This window comes from Ambystoma mexicanum, chromosome 11, assembly GCF_040938575.1.
Source record: "Ambystoma mexicanum isolate Mex_15411 chromosome 11, UKY_AmexF1_1, whole genome shotgun sequence".
NCBI classification, from domain to species: Eukaryota; Metazoa; Chordata; class Amphibia; order Caudata; family Ambystomatidae; genus Ambystoma; species Ambystoma mexicanum.
In genome coordinates, this window is record NC_090934.1 from 452,713,001 (window position 1) to 452,728,447 (window position 15,447).

Sequence of the window (15,447 nt, forward strand, 5' to 3'; positions counted from 1 at the left end):
TACCAACGGAGGGAGTAAAGGGGGCAAGCAGAGACACCTCCTAGTGTGGAGAAAACGACAGAACTCTGGGGGCTGTAATTATCGGTTTAGGACGAAAAGTCCGAATAAAAATTACGGACCCCACCAAAAGACCTAAAACACACACCACCAAAAGTTCTACCTACCAAAAGTTCAAACTTCTCGTGGTATGTGTTTAGGTGTTTCGGTGGGGCCAGTACAAAAAAAAAGCCAGGGACTGTGGGGGGTGTCCCCCGGATCCCCCACCCACTATACTGTATAGTATAGTGAGTGGGGTGTTGCGGGCGACACCCCTGCAGCTCACCCAAAGTTTTTAAAAAAAGAAGAAAAAAAATGAAAAGAAAAGGACCCTGCGGTGCCAGTTTCCGATCACGGAAGTGAAAGGGAACGGGCACTGCAGAGACACAGTGTGTCTGAAGGGAAGGTAAGTAGGGGGGTGGGGGTGTGGTGGGGGTGTGTTGGGGGTGTGAGTGGGGGAGTGTGTGTGTGTGAGTTTGAATCTGTGTGATTTTAATGGATGTCTGCATGGGAAATGTACGAACATTTATGTGTTGCGTGCATTTCCCATGCGGACATTTCCGACGCGGACCATTCCGCGATGGTAAAATCACGCAGATCCGTAATTATCTGTCTCTCTCACTCTCCCTTTTACACTCACTCACACTCTCCCTCTCTCTCTGCATTCAACCTAGAGAGGGATCCTCTTTTATAGCAATGACATGAGGGCCCTTGCAGATACCAGCATGAGGGAAGGGAAACAACAGGTAAACACACACTGCAGAGGACTCACGGTTGGGTATTGTCCTGAAGGCCTGAATCATACATATGTCCTGTGAACTGCAGCCAAGGGATGGGGAAGCTGGACCCAATCTGCTCATTTACAGCAGACCAGAGTCACTGAGATAGAACTGGGTGACGTGATAAAGGCCGGCAAACCATTCTCATGGTTGCTAACCCAAGCTGGGGAAGCTGGCGTGATTCATACACACAACACCACCACTGTCTTAATTGCCCATTAGCTAGTGGGCATGGGAACAGGGAGGTGGACTGGAGCTGTATGCCTCGAATAACCAATCAGACAGTAAGTTTGGATGTCCCTGCGAAGTAACTAGCCCTCACAGAGTAAATTACAATGTTTATAAAGGTTGCTATCTTGCAGGTGGAGTGTGAATGGTCTCACTTCCCACTAGTTCAGGGTGTCTTGTGTTCCATTCACTGTGATGCTGACCAATGGCAGGTTAATCAAGAACCAGAGGTGAGCATAAATGTTTCTTACTTATTGCAAACGGTTTGCTTTGTGGGAATAGTGTGAAAGCAATGTGGGAGGAAATGAACCAAGCGAGGGCAGAACTATTTGCTCCAATCATATTTCACTAACATATGTTTAGCTATAAGGGAATGACGTAACTCAGCCAATAGTGTTCGTGGGAACTGTAAAACACAAACTTGAGGTGCAACAGTTCCAAACAGTACAAACATTGTATTTCGTGAATAAAAATGATGTTCACTATATGGCAGTTTGTACGCTGTCATCCTTCCATTCTGGTCAACTCTTCTGTTTGATTTGTGCTCATCCAGCTGTAATAAACAGTGTTACGTCTTGCCCGGTGTGTGCTCCTTTTTGGACTACCTGTGGTTATTATTTATTAGGAGGTTCGGAGGACCCCTGGTACATTATCGAGAACAGGGAACTGAGAAGGGAGTTGTGTGGGGTGTGGTCTGGGGGGCAAGTGGTTGCAGACTGGCAGCGCCAGCATAGGACCCAGACTGAGTGACCGGAAAGCATCGGTCACATATTCTCTTCGGATTGAATTGTGACGTCTGTTGTTGCTATTTTGTTTGATATGGGTCTCGGCCCAGGGAGGCCATTCTGGAAGTGTCCTAGTTGTGACAGGCCGTACTGGCAGGCTCAAAATAGATGGCATGAGCTAGCCTGGACGAGCTGGCCCCAGACTGACATCCTGGCAAAGAAGCAGTGGACATGGAAAAGGGGGCTGATGGCAAGGATGTGCAATTGGTGTGACTCGTGAGATTCAGAGTAACACTGTATCTGCAAGAGAACACTATAGGTCCTTGATGAGAGTATGCAATCTGTCCGTAGGCATATGCAGTTATGCTGACGGTTGCCACAAACATGATGGTCTATTGGGTATGGTCCTCATGTTGAAGCAAATTTTTACTCTGTCAAGGATTTGATCCCTAGTGTCACTGCGCTGAAAGGCATAGGTTTATGTTTTGTTCACACACAGCTGCATGATTTTTCCGTATGATTAGTGCAGGCCCACTGATCAAATATATTCAGACAGGGTCCTTGATTCAAGAACCATTTGACACCTGTAACTTTATTAAATATGGGTATCAATTCACCAGGATGTCCAACTGCTTCTATTGCATGCCCTACCTCGCACATGCTCCAGTTTAAAGGCCATGCATGATTATATTCTTACAGCAAACAGTTGAGGGGCAGAGGAGGTGACAGAGAAAGGGGTAAAAGAGAGAAGAGCGAGAGACAGAGTGACCCATCGGAAGGGTTATAGAAGGTAAAGAAGGGTTGAAAAAATGAACAACACAATGCAACAGAACAAAGAGGAGGTGTAAGCGTGGTTACACAAGAGGATGGAGAACATTGGGGAATGAAAGGATGAAGTAGGACGGATTCATCCATAGAAGGCTGACAGGCAGGAGCAATCAAAGAGGGAGAGGTATGGGACACCATGGCGGGAAAAGGCGGACAAGATGATATGCAGGAAAATGGGAATTGAAGGCGCCCAGAAACTGAGGCAAGGGGAGCCGTGAAGAAGGAAATTAAGGAGTAGAGCAGAAAACAGCGTGACTATATAAGAACGAGACATGGGAATCAATGAAGGAGAACATAGGAAGTTGAACAGAGAAAGCAAGTACAAGGAACAAACGAATGATGTAGCCAGTGGCAGCCCATTGTTTGTAGTCGCTCTGCTGCCTGTGTTCCTCTTCCCCTTTCTAAGGAATTTGGAGCCTTGACTGCAACGCAGTTAGTGCCTTGTTTCAGGAACAGGAAATTGTCAGGCCAGGGATACATGCAGTGTTTCGCGCCTTGAAACACTTGTATATAGGCGCGTTATAAATGCCATATCATGTCATGTTCCACCCGACTTAATTTTACAAGTGGCCGAGGCTCTGCTATACCTACGGCCTGGCTGCTCCCTGATGGTAATCAGGTTGTGTACTATATGTGTTTGCAGTGCTGAGTAACACCCTGAGTTTTACGCATGGCGTTTCGTTGTGCTAAACTAATTCCTGTTCCCGAGTCCCTTGCCGCTCCTTGTTAACTACCAGAAAAAGAAACTCACCAGGGACCTTACAGACTATCTATCATTTATGATTACAGCTGGTTACTGATTACTGGTGACGTGTTTACCCTTCCGTTTCTTACCCCTGCGTTGTGTACGTGTTTCTCCAAAGTCCCGCCCTTCTCCTTCCTCTGGAAAAGATACGTAACGATTTCAGACTCGTTCGTGGCCAGCGCTCCCCCCCCCCCCCCCCCCCGCGGGCAAATGTACACTACTCGACCCTGCTGTAATGTGCATGAACGAAGATTGTGCACTGCAGGACAGCAAGCAGCACTGCACCTCACCATGCCACTGTTGACAGCCTCACCGAGTGTGCATTACAATAACACGTGTTTTAAATAGCTCATTTTGAACACAGTAATGCACCTTTGATACATACTAGGTAACAGGTGTCATCATTGACTTTACTCGGCACGCTCATTTTATTGTCAATAGAGAAAAGACAAGAAGTTGCGTTGGGATGTGTGCCTGAAAATGTCAGGCTGCACATATATCTAAACAGCAGGCACTCAACCGACTGGGCTAGCTTGTGGAGAGCTGCCACATAACATAAGCTTCAGGTTTTGTTTTTGTAAGCCGAGGCCCAGTCACCCAAGCTCTGAGTGTCGGCCCTTTCGCCATTTTACAATCTCAACATAGAGCAGCGCTATCGGCTCACTCTGAGTGCATGCTCGGCCTGGGTAATAGCATTCTGAAAGTTGCTTCTCTGTCACTGTGTGTGTGTTGAATATTAAAACGTTGTGCCTCATTTTGATGAGTGTCTGAAAGACTCAAATTGCACTTTGAATACAGGACACTTTTCATGTGTTTCACTGCAATGACATTTGTTCATGTGGTTTGAAAATGCTGCATGAATGTGATGGCATTGCAGCATGAAGAAAACACGGGGTCAGGAGCAGGATTTACAAAGCATTTTTCAATGAGATGTGTCATCGGGCCCTCAGTATTATTTGGGAAAGATCTGAGCGTAATGATTGCATGGCTTTGTTTTACATTCTGGCTGTGGGTACATAAAAAAGGAAGTGTGAGGAGGCTCGGTTTTTCTTCCTGGTACTGAACACGTCTGCACTCTGCAGCTAGTCCAAACATCACAGAAAGGCCACCAGCACTTACTTGCCCCTTTATCAGGCCCTACATTAAAACTACCCAGCTCTGTCATACTTCGTGTTCCTATATTTAGCCACCCGCTTCTTAACGTTACCTTTCTTTATCTGACCCTGCCTCCCCCTCTCTGACTATTGGCTGCTGTGAGGGTGCCCCCCTGGCTCTGGCAGTCACACTGCACTCATGGTGCGCTTGTTGTCTTTCTCTTTTAAACACGTGTACGGGTTAACATGCAAATCCAGGCGTAACGATCTCCATTAGAGAGAATACATGGCCATTTTCTTTTGACGTCCTGGGTGGAAATGAGGAATTATGTTATGTTGGCTTTCAAATCAAATTCTTTAATGTGATACAGTATGAAATAAATTCAAACTTTACACATATAATTTACATATTACAATTACATATAATACAAACATTACATTATATTCAATTCGAACCGTATACACATATGTACTAATAGAATCATACTTGCAATATAACATCAACATTAAAAAAGTAAAATTGAAAGCTAAAACTAACAGTCTTACATGGGGTCATACCAGTCTACATGCAACCTTTATATAGTTCTATTTGCCCACTTAATTACTGTTGCCACAGGGATTCTCTATGCACTCCCTTAGGCATCATCCATCCTGTGGTAATTCCAGTTCACATTTTAGCTCCAATTCAACTTGTTGCCAGATGTTATATAATGCAACAAATAGGTGCATATTACTGGTATTGGTACAGTATAGCCAGAAGGGCATTTCAGGTATGGTCGCATGGTCATGTACAAAGTCCCCCAGATGACGTACAATCGTGGCTCTCAGTACCAAGCATCCAGTGAGTACATGTCTAGCTGTCTCCAAACATTCTGTGATTTTACAGAGGCGACATATACGTTTATCAACCGGGATTTTTTCCCAGGCGCCTCGCTTATACAGGGTCGGTAGTTGCTCAAATCTAAATAGGATGATAAAACGTCTGAGTCTACTGGAGGGAGACAGAGATAAGTAGGCTTGTGGCTTTATGTAACTAAACAGGCGATATTTAATAAATTGGTAGGACCTAAGAGTACTTAAATGAGCAAAGTTCTCAAGCCAATCCCATAGATCCACTTTTTTACCAAGTGCATGAAGGATTTCCCTGGAGACCATATCCCCTCTTTGGGTCCATCCAATATCAGTGAGAAATGTAGACATGTCTTTATGTAGGGGTGACGTAGAGTATTTTTTGGTCACCTCCTGATGGATTACAAAGAGTAGGGGATTAGCAGGGCCATTTGTCATCTTGAGATGGAAGCCAGCTCTTTTCTTCAATACCATGGCTTTGAGAGACGATAGGCCCAATTCTAATCTAATCAGGGCCATCGGCACCCCTGGGGATAAACCCAGAATCCGCCTCCAGAACTTGCCCTCCAGTATTTGTAACCATCCAAGATCCATAGTATGCAGAGAATCAAGGCCATATATAATCATGGGTGCCATTACTTGAATATAGAGCTGCCGCGTTCCCCAGAGAGTAAAGCCGCCCTGTTTTTTAGTAAACGAGGCGATAAGCGAGGTAACTTGCAAAGCTCTTATACTCCGCCCTTGTCTACAAAGTGAGTAATCACCGAGGGGCTCAATGTCGATACCCAAGTAACGATACGATGGAGCATAGGGTATGATGCTTCCATGTACTATCAGATTTACCCGTGTTGCTTTTTTCCTAGTAAATCTTAGGACCTTTGTTTTATCTAGATTAATCTTCAGGCCATTTAATTTCGCATAGTCCCACAGGGCAGAAGCAGAGCGTCTCAAACCGCCTATGGTATTGTCGAAGATCACCAGGTCATCTGCATAAGCTAACACTATGCAAGGTATCTTGCCAACTTTGGGGGGACAGTTGTTAACCTCGCTCAGAGCTACAGGGATGTCATATACATAGAGGTTATAAACTAGGGGTGCGGTAACACATCCCTGCTTTACCCCACTATCTTGATTCACCTTACGTGTTAAATTGCCTTCCTGATCAAGTCTAAGGCAAGCCAAAGTATTATGATGTAGTAATTTTAGATAGTAGAGCAAGCCGGACGGGCATCCCAATTTCTCTAGTTTCGCCCATAGTCTCATTCGGGGGATGGTATCGAAGCACACTGAGTACTTTCTATAGAGGAAAATACATAAGTGATTGGCAGGAATGGTCCAAAGCTGCAGGTAGCAGCCCCTCACTTTTATTGCAGCCCTGGAAAGGGTAGCATGGTACTAAGGCTAGACATGTGTGTTGCCATCACTGGTTTTCTCAAGTGTTTTTCACAAAACATTGCATGCAACAAACACCGTTATCCCTCCATATGTAGCATTTTCTGTAAAGTCCTGAATTGGTGCAATTCATGGATGAGGTTTGAGGGTCACTTTTCTGCACTGAGGACCTCTTTTTTTATGTGCCAGGGACTATTTTTGTCCCATGTGCAGGGCACTACGTCTGTGTGTGCTTGACAGAGGCACCCGACGAGAGGGCGGCTGCATTGCCCCCCTAATTGTTGACATGTGCCCCCCTCCTCTCTGGCAGAGAACTCTTTTCAATAGTCATAAAGGTGCTCATTTGCACAGCTGTCATTCGCGCGTTTGCCGGAGCTTTGCTTCGCCCACATTCTTTCTGGAATCAATAGGCTAGGAATATCACTGGGGTGGGGGCCATCACTGCTAGGAGTAGGCGTCCTACATGCTGGGCACGCCATTGTTTTCCAAATGTGCAGCTTATACTTTCACAGAAAAAACTAAAAAGACATTTCCAAACTGAAACTTGCATCTGAAACTTACATCCACTAGTTTTCTTTAAACTGTGCTTTGTTTTTTTGTTTGACTATAACGCAAATATCCTGTGATGTTTGTTTCCCTTCCTTTGTGTTTTATCGCGTTACATTGCAAAATATGTTCTATGCTTTTCAAACTGCTTAATCACAAATAAATGCTTCTATTGTGCTGACAGCAGTTATTAGGAAACTACACTGTGTGCTCATGGGTGCCAGCATTTGATTTTCACTACTGGGGCAGTATACACCCACCCGGGCAGTAAATATAAGCAAGCAACCAAACCAACCCATCCCTTGGACACTTCATAGTACTTGTTTTTTTATACGGAATTGCAAAAAGTCATAAGATTCACAGCCACTTTTAAATATATAATGTATCTCAGCAACAGGTCCTCAACCTACTGATCTACCCCTGTAGCCTTCCACAGTAAGGCGTGTCTCTGGATCCCTTAATGTACTCAAAATCACTTCATTACCAGCACTGCTGTTCATGTTAATGACTTCATAGTCAACAGTACTTCATCTCCAGCCAAACTGACCTTGGGCATACATTAATTGAGGATATGCCAGTGGCTGCTTGTCCATAATGGGTGAGTATGCGCTGACCCACAGGCACCCTCGCCCATTATGGAGGAGCCAAGGAGCCAGCCAGTGAAAACAATGAGTGCTCTCTCAGCTATTTTTTGCAGCTGAAGGAGCACTCATGGGCTCGCTTCAACTGTCAAAGGGAAACCCGGTTTCCGACAGTTCTGGTCCCCAATCACACATGTCCAATAGGCCATGCAAAGACGGGGGTATTTTTTTTCTACAGCCTTGTATGGCCCTTTGGGGATGCTGGTTAGGTTTGCCACCTTCTCGGGTTCATTCCGGACACCCCATATTTTGAGAGCTTTGTCCGGTTATCCGGTTAACAGACAATACGCCTGTATTTTATCTGTGTCCTGGGCATTCAGAGTTTGAAGGCACATAAGCCTGTGCAAGCGACTGGGGTTTTAAGGTGTGTCAGCCAGAGCTGAAAGGACTTTCTGCAGTGTTCCTTCGAGCTATGATTTACAGCTCTGTTAGATAAAGGCCGCCCAGTAGACATTAACTAATGTAAAATTGGGTATTTTGGGAAGTTTACCTTAAGTGACGCTTTCATGCGCAAAGCTCCAACTCTTCATGCAAAGCAGTAACGTTGGGGCTGTTATTTTTCACAGCCCATATGTAGACACCAGGTCTCCCAAGCTATTTGATTCATTTGTGAAATAGAAGGCCCGCTTTATATGTAAAGCAATTTACAAAGATGTCTGCTTGTTGGAAAGCAAAACCACTGTGTTTTTCTTCTTCAGAACTGCACAATGTATTTACAGATATGCAAGACAATGTGCTGGATGCCTTTTTTCAATAATGCAAAAAGCAAACAACGCTCATTAAAATACATTTCTGCTTCACAAGCACCATGTAAAGGAGGCAGTGAAGGGAAAGAAGCCGACAAGTGGACAGGGTTTGCTTTTAGTCCAATATCAATATGAATTTGATTTGTGGTACAAACATTTACGAAAAGCTAATCTACAAGTCCCAGAATGCAAACCGAAGTTAAATTAACAGCCAGTGCGTGGTGAGAGATGTCAGCCACGTTATGGGACCACTTCTCAATGCTTTAGGCTTTCTTGGAATGTAGTCTCTTCTCTGCAGATCTATAAAGCTAATCAACAGCAACTGAGAGTGGCACCATTATTATTCACAGTTTATAGGTTGCTAGCTAGGAAATGGGTTATGTATTATTGCGCTTTCACTAAAGCACTTTTCATAGAACATGCACATACAATATCATCCATCTGGGGCCAGATTACAGAAACTGTGCACTGGTGCAAGTGCAAAGTTGCCAGAATTAGCACTAGGGCAACGTTTGACCTATTTTTAAAAACACAGGGAAACATTAGAAAACCATTGCACCACAAGTAAAGTTTGGCTTATTAAAAACACCAGGGCTAAAATTGTCCTCGTGCAAAAAAGATGCATTTTCACTGCAATTTTGCACCCTGACAAAATTTTCCCTAGTGCTATTACTACTCTGCAACTTTGCACTTGCACCAGTGCAATGTTTCTGTAATCTGGCCCCTGAAGTTGGTACTCATTTATCGATCTCATGAAAGTCTGGGCTGGCCTTGCCGGGTTTTGTACCTGCCACCTACAGATCACACAAAGATGGCAGCAGAGAGCAGAGAACAATGAACCTGCCTAACTGTCTTACCGTCAAAATATATGTAATATAATTTATATAATTTAGTGAAATGTAATTTTCAGCCTTACTTAATTCATTTTTATTTCAATAATGTAGATTGCTTTTAAAAACTAATTTAGTATGTTAAAAAAATACAAGCATATTTCTTTCACTCCCATTGCGATTGCACTATAGATTTCAAATCTATAAAAGGGGCCTGCAAAGGGAGCGTGGCTTCTAAAAGTGTAGGCAGGGCTCCAAGTATGGTTTATGCTTCAAACAAAGGTGGGTCACCCTAATGCTTGCTGTGGAACTGCATGTTTCCATGTGTGAGGGGGTGCTCCTGCACCTCGCCGCACATACAAACGGAGCGGGGCTCTTCATCATCAGCGCTCTGGCCCTTGCTCATGTGCAGCAACCAGGAAGCACTCTTTGCTTTGCTTTCCTGTTCGTCCTACATGGGAGCTAGAGCCCTGGGAGGAATCTTCAGGACTGGGTCAGAAGGTACATTAATTTAAATGTTTGTGCATGCGTGCATGCTTGTGTTGTGTGGAATCAGTCTCGGGTGGATAGCTCAGTGGCAATGTACTCGTCTTGAAAGCAAGAAGATGAGGGGCAACACAGGCTCAATCCCCGGGTCCACGCTTAGCAACCTCTGGGTAGTAAGCGAGTTATAAATAACCCATTACAATGAGTAACTGGATGATGATGGGTGTGTCTGTACATGAGCAAGTCTATGTTGTGTGAATGTGTTTGTGGTGGGCTTCAGCTGTTTATGACCGGTGCAGGGTCGGGGGGTTATGCAAATATGCAAATGCCATTGTTCCACAACATCCCTCTCCACTGGCCAGTCAGCACCTCTTTTGAGGCACTGTGGGCATTAGGTGGCAGGCACAGCATGTTTCTACTGGGCATAGATGATCCAGTAGAATATACCATGATTGTATATTGATTGTGTGTGTGTGCGAGGTGCTGAGGGGCTACGGGGTGGCATGTCATTTTCTACTGGGCATCTATAAAAAAGCATGCATGATAAGTTTTATTTTGTAGCTAAACTGACATTTTCATGCAGCCAGTCTATCCATTTCTAACTGTAGCATGGCATTTTGTATTGGGCATCTTTGATAAAGAAAGCATGAGTATTATTACTTGGCTAGACTGGCATTTTGGTGCAAGCAGTCTAGCCATTTCTTACTGTGACATGATCATTTGTATTGGGCAACTTTGATAAAGCAAGCATGATATGTGTTATTAAGTGGCTAGACTGTCGTGTTGATGCAGCCAGTTTGCACATGGTTTTAAACTGTGGCATGGAATTTTTAACAGTAAAACCAACTGGATTATGTTCTTATGTGGGATACAGCATATACTGGCAGAACAAGCATGGGCATGTTTTCTTATACTATCATTACTGGCATTATGTGCAAAGCAAATAGGAGTATGTTCTTATATGGGAATACTGACATATATTGGTGCAGCCAGCATGGAAATGTATGGGAACAGCCAGGTTGAAAATGTTTTTATACTGGCATATATTGTGGGCAAAGACATCATGAAAATGTGTTGGGGAAATGTTCCTGTGCACTGTCAGTGACTTGCATCTATTGGATTTTTTAATGAGTTACCCTACAAAACAAATTGCAAACTGTTTGGCTTTTTAGCCAGTTTTTCATTAAAAAAAATGTGCTCTAAAATGCACAATTTGAAGCCATAATATAAAAAAATTCTCAGGTGTGGGGGAGGAATCCCACTCAACACCTCTTGAATGGTTTTCACTTCATCGCTTCACTTAGTCGCTCTGGCATTTTTGGGGGAAATATTTACACCACTCCAATCAAAAAATGTACCTGCTGCCACTGGGATGTATAGCCAGAAACTGAAAACTGTAAACAATTCTAAAGAGCAATATAAGATTCCGGCAACCATTGCTAAAGAAGAAAGGGAGCAGTTGCCTCATTCCCAGGGTTGGCTTTAGCGGCGACAGCACCCTTGGTGGTTTAAGAAAAATGTGTCTGCCTACCCCGTGCTCCCCTGTTCAATGCAGGGGAGAGGGGTCTAATTTCTTTAAAACTCCCTGCTCCTGAGCCTCAGCAGGGAGTTAATCACTGGAATAGGGCTCTCATGCTAACGCATGAGCGCCCTATTCTAATGGAAACGGCCTCGCTCCCTCGTCGGATTGGGGAGGTAATCATCTCAATAGGGTGCTGATGCTTTTGCCTTCTCCCACCACACCAGTTTTGGAGAGCACTTGAAAGACTCCCCTAAGCTGGTGGCGGGGGGGGCTAACGGTGCTGGGGTGGTCGCCCGGCCCGCCCTGCCCTAAGGCCGGCCCTGCTCCTTTCCTCCTGTAGTAGGAGACTGTAAATGATATTTCATCTGTTAAAGAGACTGTTGTTTACTATCATTTAAAACTGAGATATGAGTGATATCTCTTGTGTTTAAATTGCTCTTTTTGACTGGCTATTATTTAAAGCGGAGCTGTGCTGGAGCGATGTCTGCTTGACTTAAAGAGTGGAGTTTCTCGCTGAGTGGATTGTATGTTTTTGCAACTGTTAAACATGAGTTAACTTTTTAGGATGTATGCTAACTTGATGCAACACTTTTACTATCTTAACCCTACTATGAGCATACTTAATGTCAACATATAGGTAAGCCACTAGTGCTTCATAGTGATAATTGTACAGTGTATGCGCCGATTGTAAGCGTTGGAGAAAGAATTATGAAAATAAAAAATAAGACAGAAACAGGAACAGGAAGGAAGGGGAGAGAGAGGGACAGTAGCAGAAAGAGTACATGAGAGAGCAAAGAAAGAAAAGTGAAAAAATAGGACTAGGAAGGGAGAATAACTGAAGAGGGGTAAGGGCGGGGAAAGAAATAAACAAGGAAAGAAGGAAAGAAATGCTAGGCAAATGAAGAGAAAAGGATGCTGAGTGGGGGAACCAGTGGAAGAACTAGAAGAAGAAGAGAGACGGAGACAGGCAGGGGTGGCGCGCGTGTGAGGGTGTGCTTGATGGGGCGTGAGTGAGACATATTATAAAATGGGAGTAGCGAAGCTTTGCATTGCGCTCCCCAAGTCCCTTTAGCTAAAGGTGGCATCAGCTGCCCCGCACCAACAGGTGCCACTTGCAAAAGCTAAAGCCAGCTGCACACACCTGAGTATCCGAAAGAATCACACGAGCACATACATGCAGAAATTCGTACTTGGAGTCATGATGCAGGCAAATCCAGCATGGCCCCAACCTAACGATAGCCGTGTATAATAACAAAAACGTCGCACAAACCTGTTGTGTTGCTGGCTGTCTCGGTGACCTGTAAAAGAAACACAGAACAGCCCGTGTTATTTCTAAACCTTACAGTGATATGAAGGTGGCACACCGGAAAAAAACACCCCCTCCCCCACACGCTTGCATTGCGTACTTAACTGCAGGTCCCCATTCCCCGCACTTGCGATATGAATAACACAAGGCCTAGTTAGAAAGATCGTTATTTTGTCCTCCCCTGTTTTCCCCTCCTTGTCTTGTCGCGCCTAGAAACAAGACAAGGGCAAGAGCGCTTCATAAATGCCACATCATATTATATCATTCATCTTCGTCCCGCTCCAGACCCGAGAGACGGCGCAAGTGCTGGCAAGAAGGTCGCAGGCGGGTTAGTTTTTCTGAAGAAAGGTGAAGCGGTTAAGCAGCCCAGACACTCACCGATAGTGGAAAGGCCAAGGCACAGCCCAGCAGGCAGGCGAAGGCCACGAGTCCCGTCCCCAGCTCCATGGTTGGAAGATGTGTGTGTTTTGTTAATGCATTGAGTTCGCTCGCCCCTTTATATTTTCGGAGGGAAGAGGGTGGGCCCAGTCTGTCCAGTGACCGCCCACCCAAACAAAGAGACAGAAAGTCACGACTACAACGAGAAGTGCCGGCGGCTGAAAGATGTCAGAGTGGACATTCCGGCCGCAAGCGACACTAATTAGTGTTTTGGGTCAGGGCTCTCGTCAGCTGGAAAGTCCCGCTCAAGGGAGCAAATGACTCAGGCATTACGTTTACGAGGCAGCAGGGGATGCCGTTGGCGGCAGAGGGCTCAATGGTCAGGAGGTCGAACGCACTAACCTTGTTTATGCAGAAACAGTAATGTGCCTTCTAGGCGGCAGCAGGAGGCCTTGTTCATATGGCAGAAGGGAGCACCCTTGTCTGCACGTACCTGTAAAGAACACACTTCTGTGAAGTTTTCATCGTTTGCTTAGGCATTGTCGGATTTTCAAATCTTGAAATTAGAACACTCATGGAGGTTCAAAATCAGAACAATATGTGTAGATGTGAATATTACAATAACACTAAACACTATTTAAACAGTAGACAGCACCAACTGAGTGGCTCTTGGGCGATTTAGGCAACAGGGCCAGTGAGTGACACAATGTTCATTGTTGGAAGGCATAGGTCACATTTATAATATATCTTACATTACCAAAATGCGACAAGGCCATTCATAAATTGCATCATCAGACAGGTATTTCATCAATTGCATCATCATTACATCATCAATTACGTTATCATTACATAACAGAGAGTGGGGGAATGTCTGTGGCCATCGCCCCCCACGCTCCAGGATGGGCCTTAATGAAATATGGGAGCCCTTACACCGACCAGACCCCCAGACCCACTCTCCGCTTGCAGGGACCATTGAGGATTGCTCTAAAAGCCCCTGGCCTGACACCTCACTGTTCCGCCCCGAACCAAGGACCCTAACATAAATCATCAAGACATCTCCCTTCCAATGACCCAAAACGTTGAGCCCCTGCTCAATCCAATGCAATGTGCTCCAACCTACTGCAACACATTCTTTACCTGCTGATCAAAATGGTATGTGGGAAAAGAAAAATACTGCCTAAGCAGCACACCGGTCCCTGGCGGATAAAAGAGAGGGAGGGCGCAATCTAGCGGGTGCAGAATAATCACATCGACCACCTGCACAGTCTTCCTGGAGTACCATGTTGACAAGCCAGCACTTCCTCTCGCTGCACCTCTTTGTGCCATCGCTAGAGAAGCCCAGGGCGATAAACAGTCACGCTACATCCTGTGCACATGAGCACGCACCAATGTCATACTTCTTCGTCCCAGTACACAAAACAAACCGTAGGTCGTTCGTAAAAGGAATTATTTTGGAGGGTGAATGCCTTAAACTATCCAAATTTGATTTCAAATGACCTGCTGGCTAGTTGGGCATCTGACTAACCCATTGTACTTGAAAGGCGGAGAGAGAGCCCTACCTTGTTATAATAGCCCATTCCATGTCCGACTCCAGCCTTAACTGAAATGCACGGCCAATTGATAGTCAGCTTCGCTTCCATGTGTTAATATCCCCACAAAAATATCACCATACAAAAATATCGCCATATGTTTGCAGCAATATTAAGGCATGGAACCTGCGGAGGACACCCCTGCATTATTTTTAAAGGACCGGAGGACACCCCCACAACACCCACTTCCAAATACCCCAAAAATGATCCCCCCCAAAAATATCACCTATGGCCATTCCAGACGACCATATATACGGCGATATTTTTGGTGGGGATAATATGTAGTGATACCTCAGCTTCTACACTCTTTAACTGCTAAACCGAACATATCTACCCTAAAACAGAACAAAACTATGTTTGGGACCCTTTTCTTCTCATAGACATTATGTTATGCTGATTTATAGCGCATGCTGCTACCACTCAAGGGCAGTCTCCAGGCACTCGCATGGCTCTGCAAGAGGGGTGTGTGGAGGTTAGTGAAAAAATGGTTAGAGGCTAGGTTCAGAACCAGGAGAAACTGGCGTCTGTAAGTCTTGTTTTGCATGTGAGAGTTTGTGCGGAGGCCACGTGTGTTGTAACGGTATGGGCAAAATTCAGTGCCTCGGCTGTGTGATAGTGTTTTGTGTTGGTGTTAGTGTGTTGAGTGGGGTTGTGATGGATTTGGTTGTGCGCACTGGGTAGATAGTGTCCATAAGGGATACAGAGTCACGGGTGGTCGTGGCTGTAT

The 15,447-nt window shown here is 45.0% G+C and overlaps 1 protein-coding gene across 3 annotated transcripts in view; it reads right to left on the reverse strand.

Moving 5' to 3' along the window:
- Positions 1 to 13,341, reverse strand: part of LOC138503506 (embryonic protein UVS.2-like) — a 283,894-nt gene extending 270,553 nt beyond the window's left edge. For all 3 annotated transcript variants that reach the window (XM_069623293.1, XM_069623292.1, XM_069623291.1), the window contains exons 1-2: positions 13,132 to 13,341; positions 12,718 to 12,745 (exon numbers count right to left, since the gene is read on the reverse strand). In XM_069623293.1, coding sequence (XP_069479394.1) covers positions 12,718 to 12,745; positions 13,132 to 13,200 — 97 coding nt within the window. In that variant the 5' untranslated portion in view covers positions 13,201 to 13,341. The remainder of the gene's footprint in view (positions 1 to 12,717; positions 12,746 to 13,131) is intronic.
- Between the last annotated feature and the right edge of the window lie 2,106 nt (positions 13,342 to 15,447).